General features: G+C 36.6%; 1 protein-coding gene across 3 annotated transcripts; it reads right to left on the bottom strand.

The window, feature by feature from the left end:
• Window positions 1-207: 207 nt before the first annotated feature.
• Window positions 208-24,753, bottom strand: LOC106131456 (src substrate cortactin). 3 transcript variants are annotated; one of them, XM_060949908.1, is made up of 14 exons: window positions 24,533-24,753; window positions 23,063-23,202; window positions 22,075-22,161; window positions 20,217-20,326; window positions 19,709-19,863; window positions 18,879-19,044; window positions 18,240-18,361; window positions 13,563-13,736; window positions 12,275-12,379; window positions 11,258-11,326; window positions 10,497-10,578; window positions 8,958-9,061; window positions 6,347-6,520; window positions 208-4,787 (listed from the first exon to the last, which is right to left on the bottom strand). In XM_060949908.1, the coding sequence occupies exons 2-14, from the start codon at window positions 23,200-23,202 to the stop codon at window positions 4,704-4,706; spliced, it is 1,572 nt and encodes a 523-aa protein (XP_060805891.1). In that variant the 5' UTR covers window positions 24,533-24,753; the 3' UTR covers window positions 208-4,703. The 3 variants fall into 3 exon arrangements, with proteins under 3 accessions (XP_060805891.1, XP_060805890.1, XP_060805892.1); XM_060949907.1 differs by lacking the exon at window positions 24,533-24,753 and adding an exon at window positions 24,164-24,237; XM_060949909.1 differs by lacking the exon at window positions 24,533-24,753 and adding an exon at window positions 23,934-23,956.
• Window positions 24,754-24,882: the final 129 nt, after the last annotated feature.

The raw sequence follows: 24,882 nt of genomic DNA, 5'->3' as shown, positions 1-24,882 counted from the left end.
ATCATTATAGCTCTACATATTATATAGTCCTCTTTTCATTGTCAAATTTGTGGATGGATTTTGTTCCTGTTTGAAAAGATAGAAAGGGGATATTCTGAGGAAGGTTCATATCTATTAATGCTACCCGTGCGAAGCCGGGGTGGGTCGCTAAGCAATAAATACAACAGACTCCACCGGATTATTAAGTAATGAAATAAAAACAAGAAATCACTAGAAAATAATCATTTATTTATTTTATAAACATTGTTTTATATAAAACAGTGCGGCATTTTATGCCTTACGTTATTAGACTATAACATGCTTATATCAATATGCCACTTTTCACCGTTACATGCTTTGGTTCATTAGAGAAAACAAGATTAATACAACCATCGTTTATACTCGTACACAATTCATTATAATATTTCAGGAAAATTTTTATACTTGTATTGAAAATAACAATTTTTAATTTCTTGATAATTTATTAAAGGTTAAACCAATTTTAATATATTACAGTAGAATCAATACTTGACGATAGATTCAGGCCACTGTAGTCCCAGAATACCAGAAGGTAAACTTGGAGTGGAAAATATATAAATAAAAGAAAGGAAATTACAAAAAAAACATACATTTAACAGAGTGATATGTTTCCAAAAAAAAAAACTAATTGTAAGTCACTTCGTTCCTTTCATTGTAATATTTTTTTCGTAACAGCATATCAAAGTGTTATGTTTGTTAAATAACAATAATACGCAATAGCGGACTTTTCCCCAGAAGGGATTATTATATTTACAATACTTGCATTACTAGGTAAACGTGATAGGTAGTTAGTTGCCAAACCATTATGAATGAAATTATCTAAATCCATAGATTAAAATGACTGAACATTATCTGTGATCGATTCTTATCTAATTGATTCCATTAACCCACTTATCAAATGGAGGCGAAAAGTGGCTTAGAGCTTATAAAAATCTCAACATTTCATGATAATAGGTGGGGGGCATTTAGCAAAAATTGTAATTCATACTTATACGAAGTTATATTTTTACAAACGAATTGATAAATCATAAATTGTCTTTGAAAACACAATTTACACAGGATAAAAATTTGTTTATGATCTTCGTATCTCTGACACTATTTCAGTAAAGTTTATAAAAAGAATATATAGTCAAAGCATGTAATCGTAACATACAAAACAATTAATACTCTCATTAAATTTCAAATTTATTTACGAGGCATTAAAATAAACTATGACCATATCATACAAAATATAATGATGTCTTCATGATTATGACTATATTAAACGATATGATTGGAAATAATAATACAATTTTAGGTTATAAAAAAACATAGCTTCAGACTTATCTTTATAGTCAAAAATTAAACGCAAATAAATTATAATTCAAATACTTTCATAAATCAGTCGTAATTTATATGTTTATTTAAGATAAAATAGAGAAAACTTTCCTTTTCTATAAAAAAATTAAGAACAATTCAATTCAAAAAAAGTATTTCGTTTTCCTTTAATTTTGGACTTAAAAAAATTAATTTAATACTTTTTATAAATAAAACAGGTATTAAAGGCGCATGTCACGTAGGTACCTTAATTTCATCTCGGACGATTAATACCTTTATTATTCATAAATAGTATAATGCAACGCGAATAACAATAAATTTGTTGAAAGTACAGTCAAGCACAAAAATCCATGCTACATAATATACATATATAGTCAATATTCCATAGAAAAATAATTCCTAAAGTTATGTTAGAACTTTTATACTTTATTATAAGGAATCAAATATACCGCGTTATTTCTTCAAATAACTTGGTAAATACTAGGTGCTTTAGCTAAATTTACTTAGTAAATACTAGGTACGTCTAGCGTTAGGCAACTACATATAATCAATTCATTAATTCCACAACTTTGAGGTTCCATTACAATTCATATTAATCATCATAAGTACGTTGCTTACGTGCTAATAAAAAATCAACTTTCGAATGAATGAATAAATGAAAAACTATTTATTCAAGTGACCAGACTCAAATATGCCAACATACATACCTACATATAATCACGTCTGTAATGTATCTCTTGTGGGGTAGACAGAGCCAACTGTTGAAAAGACTGATAAACAACGCTCAGCTTCAGGTTCCTCAGGATCCAAATATCAAATATGTATATATATATATATATATATATATATATATATATATATAAATTAAATATTAATACTAACTTAAATGTTTTCATGTCTATCTCTGATGGGATAGACAATACCTGAGTTTTATAAACGCATAAAGCATTTACTTAGCTTTCGTCCGCGGCAGTAAAACCAATCCGCTCTGAACTGTCACATTATTTTCTAATATAAATTGATTCAGAAAACCAAGTGCTAGATTTTCTCATTTTAGCCGCTTTACTTCAATAATATGGTTTTCTTTGCAAAACATTTACTTTTGATATTAACAACTTAAACTTTTAAGTTTCAGGTATACTCCGTTATATTTCATGTACAATCCGTGAAATCTTTGGTTGCGCGATTTAAACTTTTCGCTGATTTTGATAGACTGATAGCGTCGCGTGATTTTATGACTTGTGGCGTATAGATCCACACGCGAAAATCTCGCTGTTTCGCTTTTTATAAGCGGAAACTGGATAGCGATAGTTTTTCGCGCGATAAAAATGGCGTCGTGCGTACCATTCGCAGGTCAAGTTCTGTCTACGACGTGAGAATATGAGAATGTGCTATACTAGTTACTGATTTAGTATTGTTTATTTTTCTAACTGAGACATTAAATCATATTGGCAGTTGACATTGAATTTGAAAATAAATGCTGACTCTATTCCACACGGTCAGTTTGTTATAAAATTGATCGGCACATTGAAAACTTTGTAATAATTTGCGTACACAATACAAATATTTACATACTAATGTAGTAATTAAAAAAGCTAATAGATATAAATTATAGTATCATCTGTTAAACATATGTCCTGTCTAACACTTGTCTACAGGTCTATACACTTTTAAAAGTTGCACAACCATTAAAGACAATATTTTATTTTTTCGACACATAAAAACGTACAATAAAAAAAGTTTTTTTTTTATTAAGAAAGTTCCGATGTAAGCTTTGAAGAAAAAAAAATGGTGATAATTTAACCCACTTCCCATTATATTCAAAATATGATTTCAAATTTAATATTCTAGCTAAATGCCAAACATATATTCAAATAATTTTATAGTATATAGACCTATGATTATAGTATGGAAGATATCCTTACAAACGAATTTTAATATTATTTCATTAATATTGTAAAATTGTTGAATAATTTTGGTTGCCGTATTTTGATAAATATTACGTCATTAAATTAAAATAATCAATTTTTTTAATATCCTTATCAACCTTAAATAGAACTCATTGTATAGTATTTTTACCGTCCCAGAAATATTTACTATAGTCCATTCGTTAACGTATTTAAATAAAGTTAAATAATTTACAAATTAATAATAAAAAAAAAAATTCAAGAAAAAAAAGTATTTCATAGCGACATCTGTGCCGTGTGGTTTCCGGTACTTATGTAGTATAGAACCACTCCATAGGGTGTCGTAAACGGCGACTAAGGGATAAGCTTGGGATTCCTTTTGCAGGCGATGAGCCAGCAACCATGTCACTATTTGAATCGGAATTACATTAGACATACAAACATCGCCCCTCAGTCTTTTCGGGACTGTAGGTTCTGTCTACTCTGCAGGGGATGTAGACGTGTCTATATGTATGTATTATGCGTTCCTCCGACCCTAAGGTTGACTGGAAGAGATTGCTTTAGCGATAAGTCCGCCTATGTACCTCATGACTTGTGGTTCTTTTTTTCTGTTTTTCATTTTTTATGGTGCAATAAAGAGTTTATCTATCTATCTATGTACATACATACATACATATGGTCACGTCTATATCCCTTGAGGGGTAGACGGAGCCAACAGTCTTGAAAATACTGAATGGCTACGTTCCGCTATTTGACTTAATGATAAAATTGTTAGGTGCCGTGTGATTCCCGGCACCAATACAAAAAAGAATCAGAGGACCACTCCATTTCTTTCCCATGGATGTCGTAAAAGGCGACTAAGGGATAGGCTTACATACTTGTGATTCTTTTTTTTAGGCGATGGCGTTCTGGATCTCAATTCCATCACTAAGCCGAGCAGCTGAATGTGGCCATTCAGTCTTTTCGGGACTATTGGCTCTGTCTACCCCGTAAGGGATATAGACGTGACTATATGTATGTATGTATAAAATTGATAAATCTATCAATGTATTTTCAACAAAATGTTGCAGTATGATTTACGTCGCACTATCACAATTTACCGAAACGAATAGACCATAGCAAAATACAAATAAGTCTACTACATACATATGATCACGTCTTTATCCCTTACGGGGTAGACAGAGCCAACATTCTTGAAAAGACTGATAGGCCACGTTCAGCTGTTTGACTTAATGATAGAATTGAGATTCAAATAGTGACAGGTTGCTAGCCCATCGCCTAAAAGAAGAATCCCAAGTTTATAATAAGCCTATCCCTTAGTCGCCTTTTACGACATCCATGGGAACGAGATGGAGTGGTCGTATTCTTTATTTTTTTTTTATTGGTGCCGGGAACCACACGGCACGGCTACTACATATTATATATTGTCTACACTATACATCTCTCTACGTAGGAATTCGTTCACTTATCTTGCAACTGCACGTAGTTGGCTGGGAACAGGCCGTATGCGCCTTTGCAGAGGCCCTGCCACCAACCTTCGTCGATCTGAAAAATAATTAGCCGGTCACATTGGCCTTATGATATGTCTAGTTATACATACACATACATACACAGAGCCAAAGCCAATATATATATATATATGTATATATAAAATATAAATGTGTTTTATTTTCTCAACCTCCGAGTCGGTTTCTTGTCGAATTCCCGTCCTGAAGCCTTTAGGAAGAGGGAGATTCGATGTCCCCTTCAATAAACATAGTGTTCCCTAAAACTTTACTCAACAAAATATATATATAGACGTGATAATATGTATGTATGTATATATATATATACGTCTATATATATTGCGGGGTAGACAGAGCCAACAGTCTTGAAAAGACTGATAACCCACGTTCAGCTGTTTGGTGATGAGAATGAGACTGAGATGACATTTCTCATTTTTAACTACATCTATTTTCTTAACAAGAATTAAATGTGAAAGGTCAAGTCAAGTCAAGACATGTCCGCGTGGAGTGAGTTACGAATGTGGACGAAGCGAGAGAGAATGCAGGGACCGTAGCAAGTGGAAAGACGTCGTCTCTGCCTACCCCGCCGGGGAAGAGGCTTAATTTTGTGTATGAAAAAAAAATCTCTCTACATATACCATGACAATGTTGGTGATGAGTCAATGTCAATAATCATATTTCGTCCGAAGCGGCCGCCGTACAGCGCACGCGCAGCATAACATTTCTCGTATGCCTCCTGTTCCCCGGACATTTCACCCTCGTCATCTCTCCTCATTTAACTCAATCTATATTCTGACAATAATTTGGAAAGGGCGAGACAGAATAAGCAACATTTTGGCCAAAGGTCAGGTCGAGAATACCCTAAATCGACGACCTTGCGTGAAGCAGTTTTAAATTCGGAAGGAGCGAAAGAATTATGCAGCGATCGTGGCAAGTATAAAGAGACTTGATTTTATGCATGTATGGAAAAAATAAATTTCTCTTGAAATATTTGTAGGAAAGCCTATTACAGCACGGAGGATTATATTAATGATAAACATGTGTGGCCCGAGCTTGAGATAATGCCCTCTTAAATGCTTGTGCATTTTTGACATGGCGTTGACATAATTTGTACAGTGTGCACATATTTCATTTTATCTTTATTTATTTGACATAATATTCGTATTGAAATAACTAGTTCTACATTCATGTTTTTTTAATGTAGACAATGTGCATTCGTCCATGATGTAGATTTAAGAGATCCACATTTGTATATTGACGTCCGATGTAAATGCTGCAAACTACGTTGTTTAGCCGCTTCTTCTACACGTGCGCTTTGGAAGCGGCAGTAGTTACAATTAGATTAAAGTGATGTGACGTCAATAAGTGATACCTTGTATCCAACTTCACTACATAGTACAAAACAAAGTCGCTATTTTAGTCCGTTTATCTGTATGCTTAAATCTTTAAAATTACGCAACGGATTTTGATGCGGTTTTTTGTAACAGGCAGAGTGATTCAAGAGGATGGTTTCTATGTATAATAACATTTATAATTTTGCACCCGTGCGAAGCCGGGGCGGGTCGCTAGTTGATAATAAATTCATTCTATCCTATATACCATGACGATATTGGTGATGAGGTCATCGGGGTCAAAGGATATCTCGTCGGGCGCGGCCGCCTGGTAGTCGTACAGCGCACGCGCAGTGTAGCACTCCTCGTCCTCCTCCTGCTCCCCGCCCGCCTCGCCCTCCCAGCCCACGGGGGACACCACGATCGTGGGCTGCCGGGACAACTGAGGAGAGAAACACAAGTATAATCGTAAATATATATATATAAATATATGTGTATATATCTGAAATATTACACGGATTGAGTTAGCCTCGAAGTAAGTTCGAGACTTGTGTTACGAGATGCTAACTCAACGATACTATATTTTATAATAAATACTTATATAGATAAACATCCAAGACCCCAGGCCAATCAGAAAAAGTTCTTTTCTCATCATGCCCTGGCCGGGATTCGAACCCGGGACCTCCGGTGTCACAGACAAACGTACTACCGCTGCGCCACAGAGGCCGTCTGTATATAATATTTATACATACATACATACATACATAAAATCACGCCTCTTTCCCGGAGGGGTAGGCAGAGACTACCTCTTTCCACTTGCCACGATCTCTGCATACTTCTTTCGCTTCGTCCACATTCATAACTCTCTTCATACAAGCTCGGCGGTTTCGGGTACTTTTGACCTGACCCTTTACCAGGACGTCCTTAATTTGATCAAGATACGTTCGTCTAGGTCTTCCCACTCCGACCTTTCCCTCCACACTCTCCTTGTATATCTGCTTAGTCAACCTGCTTTCATTCATCCTCTCCACATGACCGAACCATCTTAACATACCCTTTTCTATTCCTGTAACTACATCTTCTTTCACATCACAACATTCCCTTATCACGCTGTTCCTTATCCTGTCACTCAATTTCACACCCATCATACTCCTTAACGCTCTCATTTCCACTGCATTTATTCTGCTTTCATGCTTCTTTTGCCATACCCAACTTTCACTCCCATACATTAATGTCGGGACCAACACGCCCCTGTGCACAGCCAGTCGAGCCTTTTTGGATAGTTTCTGACTGCTCATAAAGGCATGCAAAGCTCCATTCACCATGTTCCCCGCGTTCACTCTCCTTTCAATATCACTATCATACTTGCCATCTGATGTAAACTTTGATCCTAGATATACAAACTCTTTCACTTGCTCCACTTTTTCTCCTCCAATCAAAATATTACATGCTGTCATTTCTTTCTCCATTTCAAAAACCAGTGTTTTAGTTTTACTTACGTTCACTTTCATTCCTTTCTCTTTTAAAGCTTCATGCATACAGTTTACCATCTCCTGTAACTCCTCCGCTGATGACGCCAGTATAACCTGATCTAATATTTATATATATAATATATAACTAAATAAGCTAGACTTTCGATCGTGGGTTGCCGGGATAACTGAGAAAAAACTAAACTAAATAAGCTAGACTTTCGATCGTGGGTTGCCGGGACAACTGAGAAAAAATTAAACTAAATAAGCTAGACTTTCGATCGTGGGTTGCCGGGACAACTGAGAAAAAATTAAACTAAATAAGCTAGACTTTCGATCGTGGGTTGCCGGGACAATTGAGAGAGAAAAAAAACTAAATAAGCTAAACTTTCGATCGTGGGTTGCCGGGATAACTGAGAAAAAACTAAACTAAATAAGCTAGACTGAGCCTCGGAACACTGACAAGACCATGTTAAATTGTTATTGTGCTGCATGAACATACAAACATACATTATTTACATTATCTTTATATTTATCACGTCTATATTTGTCATATTTATCACGGGGTGCCTACACCGCAAGGAATATGGACGTGATAAATATGACAGATATAGACAGCTGAAAGTGGCCTTCACTCTTAAGACCGACGGCTTTAGAGAGAGCCACTTTCAGCTGTATGGCTTAATAATGCAATTGAGATTCAAATAGTGGCAGGTTGCTAGCACATCACCTACAAGAAGAATCCTAAGTTTATTAGCCTATCCCATAGTCGAATTTTACTACATCCAAGGGAAAGATGTGAAGTGGTCCTATTCTTTAGTGCCGGGAACCACACGGCTGAAGCGTGAACAATATATATATATATATATATTGTTTTTGACAAAATACGCCAGAACTCAAACTACTGATATAGTAATTTTCTATTTGCCATGTAGAAGTCTTATGTGGTGTAGGGTAGGTCTTTAATCTGTGGTTAGGATGCACTATATACGATTTCCTACGGCAAGGTCAATCAACGAGATTTCAAGGTCACAGCGGGGCAGAACCGCGAGATAACGCCTTTCACGTTATTAGTCATACTCACATACATACATATACATATTATATATGGTCACGTCCATATCCCATGCGGGGTAGACAGAGCCAACAGTCTTGAAAAGACTGAATGGCCACGTTCAGCAATTTGGCTTAATGATAGAATTGAGATTCAAATAGTGACAGGTTGCCAGCCCATCGCCTAAAAGAGGAATCCCAAGTTTATAAGCCTATCCCTTGGTCGCCTTTTACGACATCCATGGGAAAGAGATGGAGTGGTCCTATTCCTTTTTTTTTGTATTGGTGCCGGGAACCGCACGGCACTCTCACTCATACTCACTATTTTAACAAAATTGGACAAAGATGTGTGTTTACCTCTTCCCTATCCTCTTTGGGTTCTCCGACCAGGGTGACGTCGGGCAAGTTCGGCTGCTGCTCCTCCTTCGGAGGTTCCACTTCTTTGGACTTCGTCACTTCAACTGAAACAATACATACATACATACATATGATCACGGTTTTATCCGTTACGGGGTAGACAGAGCCAACAGTCTTGAAAAGACTGATAGGCCACGTTCAGCTATTTGGCTTAATGATAGAATGGAGATTCAAATAGTGACGGGTTGCTAGCCCATCGTCTAAAAGAAGAATCCCAAGTTTATAAGCCTATCCCTTAGTCGCCTTTTACGACATCCATGGGAACGAGATTGAGTAGTCCTATTCTTTCTTTTTTTATTGGTGCCGGGAACCACACGGCATAAACAACAATACAACAGATTGTTATTAAACAATGTAGGTACCACCGAAATTATCTTTCACAAAAATGTTTTTAATTGAATTAAAAATAAAAAAGTTACGAAGATAAGCAGCGTGTGCCCATCTGTTATTTATCCCGCGCAAATTACAAAATACCATCAAAAATAACTTTTGTAAAAAGAGAACCGCCTTCAATCAATATCCTCCTTTTTTTAAGTCGGTTAAATTTCTAAAGTGTAACAAACCCTTTTCCTGAAAACCGCATCAAAATCGGTTCAGCGAAACGCGAGATCATCGCGGACAAACATACATACAATACGCTGTCCAGATAAAAATAGGGGGCACGTCTTTCAATAGGCTATAGCGGAAGGGATAGGTCAGATGGGAGTCGCTTCGTGTAAAATCCTGCCTCATCCAATCCAGGATCCACGGTCAAAAGCATACCCCGGGCTCCTCTCCAGAGAGGATGCAACCGGGACTAAAGCCAGGAGGAAGACAAAAAACCAGACGGAATTTGTGCGATTGGGATTCTTCTTTCAGACGATGGGTAGCAACCTGCCACTAGGTACCACCTACTTGAATTTCAATTATCTCCTCTCCAGAGTGGTGTCCAATAAAATCCATATAATATATATATATATTTTTCTTTTTTCAATATTAAATCTCATAAATATATAAAATTCAACAATGTATTCTCTCGTCCACATTCTATTCTAAGTATAATTTAATATTGTGAAGTTGACGTTGTTGAAGAAAATGCTGCAGTGCAGTTTGTTACCGCTTCTTCTGCACTGACGCCTTGGAAGCGGCAGTAAACTTAGTTTTTAAGTAATTTATTTGACGTCAACCAATGTTGTTAAACCATACGACAATTATTAAGCGATATATAGTATCCTATAATAATGAATAAAAATTTTGAATTTTGGTGTGGATGCACCCAGGACTATAGCCAGGAGGAAAAAAGTGATGCAGGGAGGGAATTCCAATTCAAAGCGGTTCGCCACAAAGATTTGACGAATGGCAATGATATCAACCATGTACGGGTGGAATGCCTGCCCATCGTGCGATATTTGAATGACACATGAATGAATTGAATGATACGAATGAAAATGAATGACATACACACTGACAGCTAGTATTCAATATGAGATTTTTTGTTACCTTCAGCGGGCACCTCCGCCTTGGAATGTGCGGGCGGCGGCGGCTCTTGTACTTGCGACTCTTGCGCAAGACGTTCTTTCTCCTTAAAAAAACATTATATTATTATTAACATTGCACAGATACCAAGGCTGACTAAATGAATAATCCAAGGCATTTCACAAAAATCTATACTTCTATACTAATCTTATAAAGCTGAAGAGTTTGTTTGTTTGAACGCGCTAATCTTGTGAACTACTGGTTCAAATTGAAAAATTATTTTTGTGTTGAATAGAGCATGTATCGAGGAAGGCTTTAGGCTATATAACATTACGCTGCAACTATTAGGAGCGAAGAAATAATAGAAAATGTGGAAAAAAACGGGGAAAATTATTCATCCTTGAGGGCTTGGATGCCCAAAATAACTATTCCACGTGGACGAAGTCGCGGGCACAGCTAGTATAAATATAAAAAATAATTTACATTTTCGTTATCGCTCGCTTTTCAGGAAAGAATGCGTGGTTATAAACATACATACATAACCACGCATTCTTTCCCGAAAGGAATAGGCAGAGGCTACATCTTTGCACTTGCCACGATCCCTGCATACTTCTTTCGCTTCATCCACATTCATAAATCACTTTCGCTGTTGAAAATTTGTAGAATTGTCCGAATTGGAAAGTCTATCGTGTTACAACCAAAAAATTCAATTTTCATTAGAAAAATAAAATGGGAGAAATTATAAATTGCTACCGTACTTTTATTGATGACAAAGTGACATGTACCTTTTCTGAAAGTTTTTTGTCCATCTGTTCTCTCTGCTGTCTTATTTTTTGTACTGATTCTAGCGCCTCCTAGAAAACAATTATACATATAAATTACTAGCTATGTTAAGTCATATAATCACGTCTGTGTATACCTTGCGGGGTGGACAGAGCCAACGGTCTAGAAAATTTGGTACAGTGTATATAGGGGAGCGTTCAAGTATTACGTAACGCAATTTTTGAAGATTTTTGACCCCTCCTCCCCCCCTTGTAACGCACCGTAACGTTTTTCTGTATCCCCCCCCCCCCCTCTCTCTAAACGTTACGTAACACTCAAGTGACCATTTTTACCCTAAAGTTGCAAAAAGTTATGTTATAGTTTTTATCCTTGGTATACTTTTAATTGCCTTTGCGGTAATAATACTAAAAAAAACAAGAGATTTTTAATCCGCACCACCTGCATATTTTGTTTATTTTTTATAAATTTTTGGCTTTACACAATAATTAACTCTTGAAATAAAATAACATTTTTATTTTAACCTTTGACAATGCAATTATTAACAGAAACCCAACTAAACAACATTAAATGCCGTACAATACAATCTAGGGATTCCCCGTGAAATATAAACGAAAAGGTTTGCCAACTTGCGAGAAAAAAGTAAAATTGACGACCAGAATATACAATCGAGGGATTCCCCGTAAAACGTAAATGGGTTGCCAACTTGGGAGTTTTAATTTCCTAATTTTTTATTTAAGAAAAACAATGTTACGTAACGTGTTGTAAGAAAGACCCCTCCCGCCCTTGTAACGCATCGTAACGTTTCACGAGACCCCCCCTCCCCCCAAATTGCGTTACGTAATACTTGAACGCTCCCTAGACTGCTTTTTATTGCGAAAAAAAGAAACTACGCGGACAAAGTCGCGGGCAATCCAAGTATTTAATGAAATAAAAATACATTATTAAATAATTAATTACGTAAGTGTGGAGTCATTTAACCAAACACACAAAACAAATGTAAGTTCTAGAAATAACATTACCTGTTCTTTCTCTCTAGCCATGTTCTCAAATTTAGCGCCAATAGACGAAGGTTTAGCTCCACTGACGTTGGACCTCTGCTTGTTGAAGCCACCTACTTTCTCCACCTAATACAATAAAAACAATATCCATGTGATTGACATATAATCACGTCTGTGTCACTTGCGGGGTAGACAGAGCCAACAGTCTCGAAAAGACCAAAAGGCCACGTTCAACTTAATGATAGAATTGAGATTCAAATGGCAACCTCACTATTCGAATTTCAATTCCAATTGCCAAACAGCTGCAATGATAGAATTGAGATTCTAATAGTGACAGGTTGCTAGCCCATCGCCTAAATGAGGAATCCCAAGTTTATAAGCATATCCCTTAGTCGTATTTTACAAAATCCATGGGAAAGGGATGGAGTGATCCTATTCTTTTTTAATATTATTTTTATTATTATTTTTTAAGTTAGTTTTTTAATATCCACACTATGAGCTTTAATTATTATTATGTTTCTCCGCTTGGATTTTACGGGTCTATACACCCCGGATTTTTGAGAGGCTTGCGTGGGGATATAAATCCAACACGTAGAGGCCCTTTGGAGAAGTTGATGTTATGTTGTTCTCCTGCCAAAACCCGTTCCCGGGCATATCAATAGACGATATGTCCATGAACAGGTCTCGGCAGGTGGAGCTATTACAAAATAAGGAAAGGAATGATTAGTTAATGGCGTTGAAGTTTGGATGGATTTAAAATGGGCTATGCTGGAGAAATTCAGACACCTGCCATAATCATGAATACGTGACTATTATGTGGCAGGTGGTGACTCGCCACTCACTAAATGGGCCCCTCAAATCAGTCACCATGATAAGCAACAAAGGGGCAACATCGGCGTGGGTGGCTAAGGATGTCGAGAGGTGAGACTGCGGGGCGTGAAATCGTGGTGATCCAGTCAGGCATCCCCGGTGTTATGACATTTAATTTTAAAATTATTTAATCATTATCTACTAAAAGGTAAATTTAATTTAGATTATTAGTATCAGTGTGCACTTATTCATAATATTCATGTACTCTCTCTGAGGGGAGGCCTGGTGTCCTGTATGACAGGTTCCTTCGGATACCTAGTTCAGGCACCAGTTCTCCACAACAGACTTATGTATATTAGTTATGGTATAGTTAAGACACCAATTGTATTGTTGTGGAGAAAAAATAAAGTTCCTTTTTATTTAATTTTATTTAATAGTGTAATTAATTATTATTATTTAGCTTATGTAATTTATCCGTAAAACATCAGTCCTCTCTTACCTGTTCCTTCTCTTTAGCCATGTTCTCAAACTTGGCTCTGATGGTGGAGGGCTTGGCGCCACCGATGTCCGGCTTCTGTTTGATGTAGTTGGTGCCCACTTTCTCCACCTCATCGAAACGGTGAGCGGATTTGTCCACCCTGTCCGATTCGATGCCGAACTTACCGCCGAAACCCTGCCACAGATATAATCACAACTAGTGATGATAAAGATCGCTGATCATTACGACATTCACGGTCACGTCTATGTGCCTTGCAGGGTAGACAGAGCCAACAGTCTTAAAAAGACTGAATGGCCACGTTCAGCTATTTGGCTTAATGATAGAATTGAGATTCAAATAGTGACAGGTTGCTAGCCCATCGCCTAAAAAAGAATCCCAAGTTTGTAAGCCTATCCCTTAGTCGCCTTTTACGACATCCATGGGAAAGAGATAGAGTGGTCCTATTCTTTTTTTGTATTGGTGCCGGGGACCACACGGCACGGTGTTAGTTTTAAGGATCCGCTATTGTTATATTTGTTTACTAGAGGCCTCCCGCGACTTCGTCCGCATGGAAACCCTATCAAACCCGCGGTAACTCCGGGATAAAAAGTAGCCTTTATGTTATTCTGGGTCCGCAGCTACCTACATACCAAATTTCATCGTAATCGGTTCAGTAGTTTGTGCGTGAAAGAGTTACAAACATCCATACTGAAATACTCACAAACTTTCGCATTTATAATATTAGTAGGATTAGTAGGATGTGTGTAGCACTGTCATCTAACTATCTAATATTATTATAAATGTCTTAAATAAAATTTTACCCGAGAGTTCGCTCCCGTGATGACGTCATAAAAGAGTAATAAAAGTATGTTAATATTAAAGGTTAAGTCTCTAAAAATTTCTGGTAACGAAACAAATATACAAATTTTTGCTCATTATAACAAAAAAATATATGGATTTAGTAGGGGTTTCCGTAATGATTGACCTGATTTTGAGTTTAGACATTTTTAATTATACTTTCAAGCTTGTTTTCTATAATGGTAGGCAGTATGATTTTCCACTATCTAAAATCTTACAGATTTCTCTCGATTTCTTTACGCTCATCAGTACGTACATAAATTTTCGAAAAAAAAAAGTTAAAACAAATTTTAAGGATTTACTGCGCATACGCAACTACGCATCAAATAAACAAACATTAATTAAAATGGTTTCTTACGTTAACAATGAAAAATAATCAAAGTCGTCTGTAAGTCATCGTAAAATTGCGATAAAATGTAAATGCAATTTTAAAATTATAATATTTCTGCGCAAGATTACATTGAAAGTTTACTTATCATGCTCATGTATTTATGTCTCATAACATGTAAGCATTTATTTTCAATCATAAACTACTTTCCGCCCGCGAATGTACTTTTGTAATTTTGTAAATGTTTGATGTTAATTTTTCGTGTTTAACAATTATGCCTTTAATTCTAAAACAATGAATACTGAGTTTGTTGCAAGTAAAGTTAATGCGTGATGCGTTAACAAAAAACAGACGGATAAATCTTTTTGTCGTCAAATCGTTTTAACTATGTTGCCAAATGGTTCTAAAAATTTAATTTAAATATTTTGGGTCATTATTTTTTTTTTAAAACAAGCGTCTGCATTGCACTTCGCTCGTGTAATCCAGACCATACATATATCATCAAAAATGCTCTTGTGGTTTCTGGGTTTATTTTTTAAAAACAATAATACAAATCTTTTCTTTCTATACTATTATTAAAGTATAAAAATATTTTTAAATTTAATCAACGTGCATTAGTCTGCGTTTTAGATTTAAGATTTATTGTATTGTCAATTGACGTCCGGTGAAAATGCTGCAGTGTAGTTTGATCCGCCGATTCTTCTACACATGGGCTTTGGAAGCGGTAAATAACGATTATTGACGGCTTACAAACTTGGGATTCTTTTTTAGGCGATGGGCTAGCAACCTGTCAATATTTGAATCTCAATTCTATCATTGAGCCAAATAGCTGAACGTGGCCATTCAGTCCTTTCAAGACTGTTGGCTCTGTCTACCCCGCAAGGGATATAGACGTGACCATATGTATGTATAAATATAATAATTATACTTATATTGACGTCAATAAGTGATACCTTGTACCTATCCTATTTTAAAAATCAATCTATTTCTACGTATTAAATATATTAGACGATTTTAACACACAATATATTTTCAGTTCTGCCAATCCCCACATGGGAATACAAGATCAAAGTGGAGGGCAAGTTGGACATCGGCAACCAAATAGCGTCGTTTCTTAAAGAGATTCGATTGCGCGTCATAGAACAAAGAATGAGAGCGGCGCGCCAGGGGAGAACCACTGATGCCAGTTTCACAGACGATGGTAAGTGAGACTAGCGTTGAAAATTCCGAAAGAAACAAATTCGTTTTTTACCGTTTTATTGGTTTGTTACATTGAAATATATCAGAATAAAACCTTGGGGAAAAAACGGTTTTATTGAGATTTTCGTCGTTTGTTTCGAAAAATAAAAAAAAAACGATTAGAAAACTATATACCATATATTCTATGTATAATTACCAATTTTTAAAACAATGATGCATATTGTAAGGTAATTAATACTTTTCCTATCGTATTTTTTCCGTTTCTTTCATATTTTTCCGTTTTATTAATAAAAAACATGAAATATTTCATTCTTGTCTTTCTTGAAACTTTCGTAACAAACTTGTATAAATACGAGGGAATTTGAAAAAAACCGGAATATTTCCCGCTTTTTTCAACCCTAAGTGAGACCGAGGCAAATGAATAATCTATACGAATATTATAAAGCTGAAGAGTTTGTTTGTATGAACGAGCTAATCTCAGGAACTAATGGTCAATTCAAATTGAAAAATTCTTTTTGCGTTGAATAGACCATTTATCGAGGAAGGCTTTAGACTTTTTTATATAGCATCACATTACAACTATAAGGAGCAAAGAAATAATGGAAAATGTGAAAAAACAGGGAAATTATTCATCCTTGAGGGCTTCAATGATGCCCAAAATAATTATTCCACGCGGTCGCGGGCACAGCTAGTAAATAAATACATAAATATATGCCGTGTGGTTAACGGTTGCTTTAGAATAGAACCGCTCCATATTATTCCCGTTTGGCTTAATGATAGAATTGAGAGATTCAAATAGTGACAGGTTGCTAGCCCATCGCCTAAAAGAAGAATCCCAAGTTTATAAGCCTATCCCTTAGTCTCCTTTTACGACATCCATCGGAACGAGACGGAGTGGTAGGTACTACTTTTTTTTTTATTGATGCCGAGAACCACACGGCAAATGATAACAAACTTGGAATAATATGCAAGCCGAACGTGGCCATCGAATTTTTTAGAACGGCTACATCGTAAGATATAAATAAATAAATATATACGGGACAAATTTCACAGATTGAGTTAGCCTCGAAGTAAGTTCGAGACTTGTGTTACGAGATACTAACTCATGATACTATATTTTTATAATAAATACTTATATAGATAAACATCCAAGACCCAGGCCAATCAGAAAAAGTTCTTTTCTCATCATGTCCTGGCCGGGATTCGAACCCAGGACCTCTGGTGTCACAGACAACCGCTGCGCCACAGAGGCCGTCTAAATATACGTATAATATGAGGATGTGTTAGGTATATGTATGTCTGTATGTACAGGGGGTCTAAACAAACCAGTTAAGATGCTGCAAGCAGACTCGGAGACGCCTCGCGATGGAGACGAGGAATTGCCACTAATTGATGAAATGATCAACAAGGGTGCGAAAAGGATGCACATATACGGCAAACACAAGTCGGAGGAGGACAGCGAACATAATAATGTACAAGTTTGATCTGCTTAAGGATGATAGTATTAAGAGTTTATGTTATTGTTAAAATAGATAGGTACATTGAATTAATTGAAGATTTAGCTAATTTATATTAAATTTGAAAAATTCCGATTAAAAAATATCCTATGTTCCTTGTGTATGTCGTTGTACAAAATATCATCAAAATAAGTTTTTAATTTACCTATTGGTTACCAACGAAAATATAATTTTCTTTTTCTTTGTAATGTGAGTAAAGAAATACAGTATAACCACTTGTAATAAATTACATCGATACCTGCGTGGAAGTCAAATTTTTGCATGGCGAATACGGCAAAATATTTGAGCCAATCAGAGCGCGTCATTTGAATCCGAGAACTGTCCGCTATTATGAGCGAGATAGCACGAGACATTTGTTTTTGAATTTCAAGTTAAATTCACTTGTAATAAGGTCGTTATTTTATTGAGTTTTCTTGCGGTTTGATTCAGCGGTAGGTTGCGCTATTCTCGCGCCGTCGAATATTATCAATGTGACTTATAAAAGTCACGAGTATGGATGAAAAAAAAAAATTAATTATATTACCTTCTTGTGCCGTGTGGTTCCCGGCACCAATACAAAAAAGAATAGGACCACTCCATCTCTTTCCCCATGGATGTCGTAAAAGGCGACTAAGGGATAGGCTTATAAACTTGGGATTCTTCTAGGGGATGGGCTAACAACCTATCACTATTTGAATCTCAATTCTATCATTAAGCCAAATAGCTGATCGTGGCCATTTAGTCTTCAAGACTGTAGGCTCTGTCTACCCCGCATGGGATATAGACGTGACCATATGTATGCATGTATGTGTGTACCTTCTTGTGGTCGACTTGACTAGCGTGCGCCGGCGTCTTCTCGTGATGCTCCCAGCCGACTGCGGACGCGTCCTGTCTGTCTGTCTGCACGCCGAACTTACCGCCGAAACCCAGCGCGTAGTCTGCCGGGAGAATTAAAATAAAATTAAAATTATAATCAAACGTAGCGCTTCCCTTTAAATATTAAAGAGTTTTAAAACGAAACCGAGCTCCGAATGAAGAGAATTATGAATGTGGATGAAGCGATAGAAGTATGCAGGAATCGTGACAAGTGGAAATATGTAGTCTCTGCCCGCCACCTAGAAAACAGAATTTTTCAATTTGAACCATTAGTTCCTGAGATTAGCGCGTTCAAACAAACAAACAAACAAACTCTTCAGCTTTGTAATATTAGTATAGATTTAATGGACTTGAGCAGTTTGGGCTGTTCCTTGAAATGTCAGTCAGTAATTCAGTTTCTCCTTTTACATGTGGTCACGTCTATTTCCCTTGCGGGGTAGACAGAGCCAACAGTCTTGAAAAGACTGAATGGCCACGTTCAGCTATTTGGCTTAATGATAGAATTGAGTTTTAGATACATACATAAAATCACGCCTCTTTCTCTTTTCTTTGAGTTTTAGAATGTCTGTATGTATTCACCTTTCTGCGAGTGATGATGCTGAGCGTCCTCCTTGTGGTCCCAGCCGACCGCCGAGGCGTCCTTCCTGTCTGTCTGTACGCCGAATTTACCGCCGAAACCGACCGAATAGTCCTTCTGAGACGGATGTTTCTCTACCTGTTCCTTGTGTTCCCAGCCCGCTGCGCTCTGGAATTATTTTATTATGATACAATGGATATAGATGTGATTATATGATACATAAAAAAATTACATGCCGTGCCGTGTGGTTCCCGGCGCTATTTCATAAAATAATAGTAAGTAAATAATTCCATCTCTTTCCCATGGATGTCATAAAAGGCGACTAAGGGATAAGCTTACAAACGTGTTCAGCTATTTGGCCTAATGGTAGAATTGAGATTCGCCTAGTGACAGGTTGCTAGCCCATCGCGTAAAAAAGAATCCCAAGTTTGTAAAATTATATATAATATGATGATACTTGTAGGTAAGTACTTTACCTACAAGTATCATATTTGGTGCCGTGTGGTTCTCGGCACCAAAACAAAAAAAAAAGGACCACTCCATCTCTTTCCCGTGGATGTCGTAAAAGGCGACTAAGGGATGGGCTTAAAAAATTGCGATCCATTTTTTAGGCGATGGGCTAGCAACCTGTCACTATTTGGATCTCAATTCCATCATCAAGCCGAGCAGCTGAACGTGGTCATTCAGTCTTTTCGGGACTGTTGGCTCTGTCCACCCCGCAAGGGATATAGTGTGACCATATGTATGTATAATCACATCTATATCCCTTGTGGAGTAGAAGCCGGGGCGGGTCGCTAGTATATAATATGATAATTGTAGGTAAGTACTTTACCTTATCAACTCTGTCTGTCTGCACGCCGAACTTTCCTCCGAAACCTCTCGAATGATCAGTCTGTGAAGCGTGCTTCTCAACCGAGGCCACATACTCATGACCGACCGCGGATTTGTCCATCCTGTCTGTTTGCACGCCGAATTTACCGCCGAAACCTTAAAAAAAATGTTTATTTTATTAACCATTATATTACCGCCGTGCCGTGTGGTTCCCGGAAGTGCCGTGTGGTTCCCGGCACCAATACAAAAAAGAATAAGACCGCTCCATCTCTTTCCCATGGATGTCGTAAAAGGCAACTAAGGGATAGGCTTACAAAACTTGGGATTATTCATTTTTAGTCGATGGGCTAGCAACCTGTCACTGTTTGAATCTCGATTCTATCATTAGGCCAAATAGCTGATCTTGGCCATTCAGTCTTTTCAAGACTATTGGCTCTGTTTACCCCGCAAGGGATAAAGACGTGACCATATGTATGTATGTTATTATAACAGTTTAGATATGATCATACCCTGAGCATAATCCTTCTGCGAGACGTGTTTCTCAGTTTTCCCTACGTAGTCGTGACCAACAGCAGACTTGTCCATGCGGTCACTCTGAACGCCAAACTTGCCGCCATAACTGAAAAATATAAAACATGTCCTTTGTCAATTAAGGACGTCCTGGTAAAGGGTCTGGTCAAAAGTACCCGAAACCGCCAAGCTTGCATGAAGAGAGTTATGAATGTGGATGAAGCGAAGGAAGTGTGCAGAGATCGTGGCAAGTGGAAAGAGGTAGTCTCTGCCTACCCCTCCGGGAAAGAGGCGTGATTTTATGTAGTAGTACATACATACATACATGTATGTATGTACTTTGTCAACAAACACTTTTGCTAAAGCTGATTTTAAACTTTGACGTTGCATTATACTCTTGCTCCTCCTGGCTTCAGTCCCGGTCGCATCTTCACCACTCTGGGTATGCCTTTGACCATGGATCCTGGATTGGGTGAGTCAGGTTTTTACACGAAGCGACTCCCGTCTGACCTCCGCAACCTTTGCAGAGGAAACCTAACCAGTATTATCTAAAGTATTGGATCAATCATGATAACACATCCAGTTGCCTGAATGTGTAGGTTTCCTCACGATGTTTTCCCTCACAGTAAGAGCATCGGTTAGGAATCATGTTACAATGATCCGTGAACTCGAAACGTACGAGATAAAAAAAGGTATATTACGTGCGCGTTTAATACCTGTATTATTTATAATATTTAATATATAATATAAATTGTTTATAAATACTCTTTAACTACTTTTACATTTATATACAGTATTTTATTTTATTCCTGCATTATCTATTTATACTATATAAACCTACAAGCCTTTATCCCAAAGGGAAATACAAAAGCTTTATCTTCATACTACCAGGATCTACATTGCTTCATCCACATACGTTAATCTTTATCTCATAAGCGTATTTTATTTTGATCCTTTAATAGTTGTTATAATATAAGTCACACAAGCTGTGCCCGCGACTTAGTCCGCGGGTAATAGTTATTTTGGGCATCACTGAAGCTCTCAAAGATAAATAATTTTCCCCGTTTTTTTTCACATTTGCCATTATTTCTTCGCTCCTAAAAGTTGCAGCGTGATGTTATATAGTCTAAAGCCTTACTAGAAAAATTTTTCAATTCGAACCAATAGTTCCTGAGATAAGCGCGTTCAAACAAACAAACAAACTCTTTAGCTTTATAATATTAGTATAGATAAGGCAACATGTTGCATGTATAATGTGAGCCGAATTTTCTCTTTTATAGTTCACTAGCTTTTACCCGTAGCTCCGCCCGCGTGAATTTAGCGCCATCTAAAAAGGGATCAAATTAAACGCCACCTACAAAAAGCTACATATTTAACGCCACCTACAAAGGATACAGGTTTTTCGGAAATCCCACGGGAATCAATCTCTAGACTCCTTATAAATATATGTGACATTTCTAGTAGATTAATTTAGTAGATAACCCGTAAAGAGGTTACAAACAAATAATCTTTCTTTCACATATTTATAGTATTATAGTTGGGATTGTGCCGTGTGGTTCCCGGCACCATTAAAAAAAAAAGAAGAATGTGACCACTCCATCTCGTTCCCATGGATTTCGTAAAAGGCGACTAAGGGATAGGCTTATAAACTTGGGATTCTTCTTTTAGGCGATGGGCTAGCAACTCGTCACTATTTGAATCTCAATTCTATCATTAAGCCAAACAGCTGAACGTCGCCTATCAGTCTTTTCAAGACTGTTGGCTCTGTCTACCCCGTAATAAGGGATAATAAGGGATAACTAATCCCGTCTAAGGGATAAAGGCGTGATCATATGTATGTATGTAGTTGGGACTCACCCATATGAAGGTTTGGGTCCTTGTTCATATCTCTTCTGTTTTTCTAACTTGTCAGATTCCAACACTTCTTCGCGTAGCTTCGCCATACTGCAACATAGAGATAGCATAATTTCAAATGATAAGCGCGTTTTACATCTATGTATTTACTTATTGTGCCGTGTTTCCGGCTTAAAAGCTAGTTCCGATATAAAAATTAATAAACAAAATTTTCTTTTTTTTTTGGTTTATTTTCCATACAACTCATCTCAAAATCAAAACCCTTAAAATTACAAATCAAAAACCCTCTAGGCACTTAAAAATTAATAAACAAAATTTACCCTTTTTTGGTTTATTTTCCATACAACTCATCTCAAAATCAAAACCCTTAAATATACAAATCAAAAACCCTCTAGGCACGTAATGCGCCACTCCCGTAGCACGCGCGATGCCGTTTTTATAGCGCGAAAAACAATCGCTGTCCCGTTTCACTTTAAAATAGAAAAACTTCCCAAAACAGAGGGGGCAGACATCAGACTCTCCCACACATTTCCTGTCAGTATATAATAATTTTTTATTGCAATTAAGGTCGATGACTCCAAGTGATCAATTTGTCAAACAACATGAGACAATATGACGTCTTTGTTATTATAGTATACTATACCAGTGCAAGCAGACTATGTAATTGATTTATATCTAAACTAGCTGTGCCCGCGACTTCGTTCACATGGAATAGTTATTTTGGGCATAATTGAAACCCTCAAGAAGGAATAACTTTCCCTGTATTTTTTCACATTCTCCATTATTTCTTTGCTCCTACTAATTGCAGTGTGATGATAAATAGCCTAAAGCCTTCCTCGATAAATGGTCTATTAAACACAAAAAGAATTTTTCAATTCGTACCAGAAGTTCCTGAGATTAGTGCGTTCAAACAAACAAACAAACTCTTCAACTTTATAATATTAGTATAGATATGAGATATAATTTGAAAATATTTTGAAGGGCAACTTACTCAATAGCCTCAACGTTGCGTCCTGCAGGCCCCCACCTCTGTTCCTGCTCCGTGACATCGTTAATAAAGTCCGGGTCGGTCTCCCATTCGTCTGCCTCCTCTGGAGCGGGAGGCTTGATGTCCGTGGTTGCTTTCCACATCTACAAATATTATATAATATGATAGAAAATTGTGTTCTTAGACATAAAAACAATATTATTTAATTATTAAAAAATTAAGGACGTCCTGGTAAAGGGTCAGGTCAAAAGTACCCGAAACTGCTGAGCTTGCATGAAGAGAGTTATGAATGTGGATGGAGCGAAGGAAATATGCAGAGATCGTAGCAAGTGGAAAGAGGTAGTGTCTGCCTACCCCTCCGAGAAAGAGGTGTGATTTTATGTATTAAAATATAATTATGATAGAAAGTGCAAAAAAGTTCAAAAAAGTAGTTAAACACTAAAATTCTAGGGGAACAAATCCCCTAAAATGCGAGTGTTTAACTAATCACTTTTGCTCTATAAGACAGTTTATTTGTTTGTAATATCTTTATTGCACAGACATTTTCACAGTTACAAGAAATAGTACACAGTTATAAAAGAAATAAATCACACTATAAGAGTAAAGTGTTTTTGGTTGTCAAGAACAAATTTTTTTTAATTAGAATTTTGAGTGCTTATCCTGTAAAACCTTGACCTGTCAAAAACATGCCCAGGTCTCGTCGCCAGATTGGTGAGGATGCAACCGGCACTAAAACCAGGAGGAAGAATCCTCAATCAGCCTTATGGTAAACAAGATGAAGTCCAGTATGGCCAAGTCATGCTTAAATAAAATAAATTTTGCATCAAAAGTCCAGTTTTAGGTATCAGGGTAATAGCAATTTATTATTATTTACCAGTTATAATCTAAACAGTAATTTATTTATGATTTGGATTAATTATTGTGCCCACCAAAAAATAGTTATAGATGAACAGATAAGAAAATTGATAATAATTGTTTTGCAATACTATACAAACAGTATTGGTATCTCTACCATAGATTTTCAACTTAGATTTGCATGGATCCAATGGAAGGATAAATAATAACAGAAGATGAAGTTGATATAACTTAAGAATACAATTATACCATTTTATTGTTTAGTTGTTAGTATGGATACCTAATTTACAGCAAAAAACAGAACAACTTTATCTATTATCTTGACACAATAAAAGATAAAATTAGGCAAAGGCATGTTATTTGTACACACTTTGTAGTTTAAATCAATGAGTAATACATAAAATCAACGAGGTCAAAATATTAATAACTTCATAGGTACTTAATAAAATACAAAACATACTTAATTAAAATTTATGTGATATTTACTTGTTTTGAGACTAAGATGAATTTATCAAGTACAAATAATAAAATAAAGTTATTAAATATTTATGTAGTAATTTGGATACCTAGAAAGTTATCAGCACGCAAACTAAGGAAAACGGAAAATCTATACAATACCTTGCAAGTTTCGAGCCGGTCTTCCCACGCCCTAAATTTCACAAACGCCTATTTATTAGATCTAATCACAGCACAAGTAAACGTTGGCAATTAGGCACTTACTTAGAATTTAATGTATTAAATGCCAATCTTGTATTTATTTGCCTAAACAATAATTTTACTAATGAAATGGGAAAACACGAACATAAGAAAACCAACCCCACGGATCGCCGATGCGTCACTCTTCCTTTCTTTGACATTGACAAAGGAAAAATTGACTTGACAGTGGCACATGTATGTACCTCTCTGACAAATCAATTATAAACAAATCCGTTTCGTGTAGAAGTCACTTAAAACAATTTGTCCAGTAA

Source organism: Amyelois transitella, chromosome 20 (genome assembly GCF_032362555.1).
Source record: "Amyelois transitella isolate CPQ chromosome 20, ilAmyTran1.1, whole genome shotgun sequence".
In the NCBI taxonomy this organism is placed as follows: Eukaryota; Metazoa; Arthropoda; class Insecta; order Lepidoptera; family Pyralidae; genus Amyelois; species Amyelois transitella.
Note: the sequence above shows the minus strand (reverse complement) of the source record. Positions and strands in the feature narration are given on the sequence as shown.

Coding starts and splice junctions, on each gene's coding strand:
- LOC106131456 (XM_060949907.1), bottom strand. Junction 9,062..10,496: donor GGCGGAGGTGCCCGCTGAAG/GTAACAAAAAAT, acceptor GTATTGTTTCAG/TTGAAGTGACGAAGTCCAAA. Junction 6,521..8,957: donor CCAAAGAGGATAGGGAAGAG/GTAAACACACAT, acceptor TTCTCTCCTCAG/TTGTCCCGGCAGCCCACGAT.